A 5000-nucleotide genomic window follows, 5' to 3' on the forward strand; every position below is an offset into this window, starting at 1 on the left:
TCCTAACTCTCTCTCTGCCTCTCTCTCTCTGTCTCTCTCTCTCTCTGTCTCTGCCTCTCTCTCTCTCTCTCTCTGTCTCTCTCCCTGTCTCTGCCTCTCTCTCTGTCTCTCTCTAACTCTCTCTGTCTCTCCCTGTCTCTGCCTCTGTCTCTAACTCTCTCTCTCTGTCTCTCTCTCTCTGTGTCTCTCTGTCTCTCTCTCTCTGTCTCTCTCTCTGTCTCTCTCTCTCTCTGTGTCTCTCTCTCTCTCTCTCTCTCGCCCTCTGTCTAACTCTCTCTCCCTCTCTGCCCTTTTACAGATTGCCGGAATGACGGACAAACAGGAGGCAGGCGAGGAGGAGGGTGGCGAGGGCTGGTTTGAGTTCCCTCGCACCTACCGGGAGCTCCTGCTCTTCTTCTGCAGCAACACGACCGTGCACGGAGCTGTGAGACTCATCTGCTCCGAACGCAATCGGATGAAGACGAGCTTCTGGGCAGCGGTGCTGGCCCTCAGCGTGGGAGTAATGTACTGGCAATTCGGAATCATCTTCCAGCAGTACTGGCAGTTCCCAGTGAGCATCCAACTGAGCGTGGACACCAGGACACTGAAATTCCCGGCAGTCACCATCTGTACACTCAATCCCTACAGGTAACTCTCCCTCTACACCGTCGCCATCAAACACTCCCAGGACAGGTACAGCACGGGGTTAGATACAGAGTAAAGCTCCCTCTACACCGTCCCCATCAAACACTCCCAGGACAGGTACAGCACAGGGTTAGATACAGAGTAAAGCTCCCTCTACACCGTCCCCATCAAACACTCCCAGGACAGGTACAGCCTGGGGTTAGATACAGAGTAAAGCTCCCTCTACACTGTCCCCATCAAACACTCCCAGGACAGGTACAGCACGGGGTTAGATACAGAGTAAAGCTCCCTCTACACCGTCCCCATCAAACACCCCCAGGGCAGGTACAGCACGGGGTTAGATACAGAGTAAATCTCCCTCTACACTGTCCCCATCAAACACTCCCAGGACAGGTACAGCACAGGGTTAGATACAGAGTAAAGCTCCCTCTACACTGTCCCCATCAAACACTCCCAGGACAGGGACAGCACGGGGTTAGATACAGAGTAAATCTCCCTCCTCTCTGACCCGAGTTTTCCTTTAATTCCAGATACAAGGCTGTTCGGAACGACCTGCATGAGCTGGACCAGTTGACCGAGGAGGCCCTCTACGCCCTCTACGGCTACAAGCGCCCCTCCCCGGGGTCCGGCCCTCCCCCCGCCCCCTCCCCCCGGCGGCGGGACGCCTTCCCGCCCCGGCTGGGGCTGCGGCTGATCGACCTGGGCAGGCGGCGCGGCCCGGCGCTCGAGATCAGCCCCCGGCGCGCCCCGGCGACCAACGCCAGCAGCCGCGGGGCCTGGCTGCACAACCCGCCCCTGAGCAGGAACAGCTCCTGGAAGATCGGCTTCGAGCTGGTGAGTCACGGGGGGGTGGGTGAGGGGGGCCGGACTGCGCGGGTGCCCCGGTTGGTTTTGAGGAGATCGGTGGGGGCTGGGAGCCGGTGGGTGGGGATGTGCTGTTCTGTCAGAGGAGCTGGTATGAAGCGTCGCCAGCTTGGCTGAAATTTTCACCGGCTATTCGACTGGGTGGGCCGGCGCCTGCCCCTCGTTTCTACCTCCCCCTGGAGGTGGCTGCGCGTCGGGACGATTCGAATTCTGACCCCGTCGGGCGGGTGGCGCCCGCTCCGTCCGATCTGACCGCTTGGGTGAAATTTTCACCGGCTATTCGACTGGCTGGGCCGGCGCCTGCCCCTCGTTTCTACCTCCCCCTGGAGGTGGCTGCGCGTCGGGACGATTCGAATTCTGACCCCGTCGGGCGGGTGGCGCCCGCTCCGTCCGATCTGACCGCTTGGGTGAAATTTTCACCGGCTATTCGACTGGGTGGGCCGGCGCCTGCCCCTCGTTTCTACCTCCCCCTGGAGGTGGCTGCGCGTCGGGACGATTCGAATTCTGACCCCGTCGGGCGGGTGGCGCCCGCTCCGTCCGATCTGACCGCTTGGGTGAAATTTTCACCGGCTATTCGACTGGGTGGGCCGGCGCCTGCCCCTCGTTTCTACCTCCCCCTGGAGGTGGCTGCGCGTCGGGACGGTTTGAATTCTGACCCCGTCGGACGGGTGGTCTGATTTCGGGTTCGCTCTGATCCTGTTCCCCTTCCCCCCCCCTCTCCCCAGTGTAACGAGACCGGAGGCGACTGCTTCTACAACTGGCACTCGTCCGGGGTGGACGCGGTGCGCGAGTGGTACGCCTTCCACTACGTCAACGTGATGGCCCGGGTCCCCAGGGTGCCGGGACCCCTGGCCGAGGCTCACTTCGCCGACTTCATCTTTGACTGCAAGTTCAACGGCTGGTCGTGTGGGAAGAGGTGAGCGAGGGGGCACTGTCGGGGTGGGGGAGGGGACTAGCGAGGGAGAGGGAGCGGGGGGGAGAAAGAGAGGGTGAGGGTGAGAGAGTCAGAGAGGAGGAGTGAGAGAGAGAGAGAGAGAGACAGAGAGAGAGAGACAGAGAGAGAGAGAGAGACAGAGAGAGAGAGACAGAGAGAGAGAGAGAGACAGAGAGAGAGACACACAGAGAGAGAGAGACAGAGAGAGAGATAGAAATAATGAGGGAGAGAGACACAGAGAGAGACAGAGACGGAGAGAGAATGAGAGAGAAACAGAGAGAGATAGAGAGAGAGATAGAGATAATGAGAGAGAGACAGAGAGAGAGACAGAGATGGAGAGAGAATGAGAGAGAGACAGAGAGAGAGATAGAAATAATGAGGGAGACACAGAGAGAGACAGACGGAGAGAGAATGAGAGAGAAGCAGAGAGAGATAGCGAGAGAGAGATAGAGATAATGAGAGAGAGACAGAGAGAGAGACAGAGACAGAGAGAGAATGAGAGAGAAACAGAGAGAGAGACAGAGAGAATGAGGGAGAGAGACAGAGATAGAGAGAGAGAGGGAAACAGAGAGAGTGAGAATGAGAGACAGACAGAGTCAGAGAGAGAGAGTGAGGGAGACAGGGAGAGAGACAGAGGGAGAGACAGACAGACAGACAGAGCAATAGAAAGAGAGAGGGAGAGAAAGACAATCAGCGAGAGAGAGAGAGAGACAGACAGGCAGAGAGAGAGAGTGTGTGTGAGAGAGAGATAGAGAGATAGCGATAGAGAGACATAGAAAGAGACAGAGAGAGAGGATGAGGGAGAAACAGAGTAAGAGATACAAAGAGACAGAGAGAGTGAGAGAATGAGAGAGAGGGAGACAGGAAGAGAGAGGGAAACAGAGAGAGAGCGAGTGAGAATGAGAGACAGACAGAGAGACAGAGTGAGATGGACAGGGAGAGAGACAGAGAGAGAGGCAGAGAGCGCGATAGAAAGGGAGAGGGAGGGAAAGACAGTCAGAGAGAGAGAGACAGACAGACAGACAGACAGAGATCAAGGGAGAGAGAGAGAGAGACAGACAGAGAGATAGCGATAGAGAGACAGTGACAGAGAAAGAGTGAGACAGAGAGACAGAGACAGAGTTAGAGACGGAGAGAGACAGACAGACAGACAGGGAGAGAGGCTGCATGACAGACAGAAACAGAGAAAGAGATAGAGCAAGACAGAGACAGAGAGAGACAGAAAGAGACAGAGAGAGAGAAAGAGAGAGAGGGAGATGTAGGTTAAGTGTCTGGCACATAAAGGGTTAATGTGGGACTGTGCACAGTACCGCCCACACAGTGATCTAAGAGAACACATGACTCGCACCCGGGGCTCAGTGCCGGGTTAGACCGAGACGTGTGTAGAAGCAAGCATGGAGACAGCTCACAGCCTAGACCTTTACTGTACCTCTGTGTGCAGTTCCTCGTCATCCATAAATACTGACCTTTGAATCATCCAAGACTCTGAATTCCTTAACGAACCCGCCCAACATCACCCAGCTCCATGCAACATGGTGGCAGCGATTCAGACAACTCAGAACCTCGCCGAGACCACCCCCCCGCCTAAGGGAAAACAAAAATCCTGGAAGCCTGAAGGAAAATAAAATAAATCAAGAAGAGCTCAAGAAGCAGAGAGGGGCAGGTGGAAATTGCCAGAGAAATGCTCCAAAGAAAGGCTTGGAAGCTGAAGGCGGAACTTGGAATCCTCGCTGCAGCGGGAGAATCCACCCAATCGCGTGGAAGTGTGGCTTCAATACCGAGAGGGAGGGGGTTGAGCAACAAATTTACAATTCCTGGACAGCGCAAGTCCGGCTAGCACAGGAAAACCCTTTGGGAAGGTGTGTATGGCGGCGCCATCTTGGATTTCCAGAACGGTTCCACGAGCTGAAAATATTAATGAGGGATCAGAAATCTGCCCTCCCAAGTCCATTTGGACTCATCTGAGGCCCAGATCAACAAGCAAATTGGGGACTTTCGGAGAAATCGACCCCTTGGATACATGATTGCTTCAAGTCTGGACCGATAGCAGGACAGAAGAAGAACAGGTCACCACACTGCTATATTCGGTGGGCCCTGCAGCCGACGATATAACAGCTCGACAGGGAAGTGGCACATACCCTGCAAAAAAAGCTTTAAAATCATTCGAAGCTCCTTTTAACTTCAGCAGTAACTAGAAGGGCTAAATGCAAGGAACGCCGTCCGGCAGCCAGGGGAACTGGTCGACCCCCTTCAACGACGAGCCGCAGGAGACGGCGATTAGGGCGGAGCTGAAACCCGAGCTAGTCAGGGGTAGAATAATTGTGGGTGCGGCGGAGGGCGCGCTCCCAGACGGGCTTCATGCGGAGGAGGATCTGAGGCCTCTGAAAAGGGCGCCCAGGTTGTCAGGCGCGGGCCGAGGGGCCTCTGGCAACGAGGGGCGGACTCGCCACTCGAACGGGCCCGAAGGGGTCCGATTTCCGGTCCCAGGCATGATCCCGGAGCCATGGGCGAGCGCTCCCGCTGAGCCCCCAGGGAGCATGTCGGCCTCCAAGCAACAAAAGAAATCACAAGGTAGCTC

General features: G+C 56.2%; 1 protein-coding gene across 1 annotated transcript in view; it reads left to right on the forward strand.

The window, feature by feature from the left end:
- Positions 1-241: 241 nt before the first annotated feature.
- Positions 242-5000, forward strand: part of LOC144678328 (epithelial sodium channel subunit alpha-like) — a gene marked incomplete at its 3' end in the record, with an annotated part of 11730 nt that continues 6971 nt past the window's right edge. Inside the window, exons 1-3 of the mRNA XM_078538151.1 lie at positions 242-627; positions 1155-1458; positions 2214-2404. Coding sequence (XP_078394277.1) covers positions 308-627; positions 1155-1458; positions 2214-2404 — 815 coding nt within the window. The remainder of the gene's footprint in view (positions 628-1154; positions 1459-2213; positions 2405-5000) is intronic.

Source organism: Cetorhinus maximus, unplaced genomic scaffold, assembly GCF_964194155.1.
Source record: "Cetorhinus maximus unplaced genomic scaffold, sCetMax3.hap1.1 HAP1_SCAFFOLD_4039, whole genome shotgun sequence".
In the NCBI taxonomy this organism is placed as follows: Eukaryota; Metazoa; Chordata; class Chondrichthyes; order Lamniformes; family Cetorhinidae; genus Cetorhinus; species Cetorhinus maximus.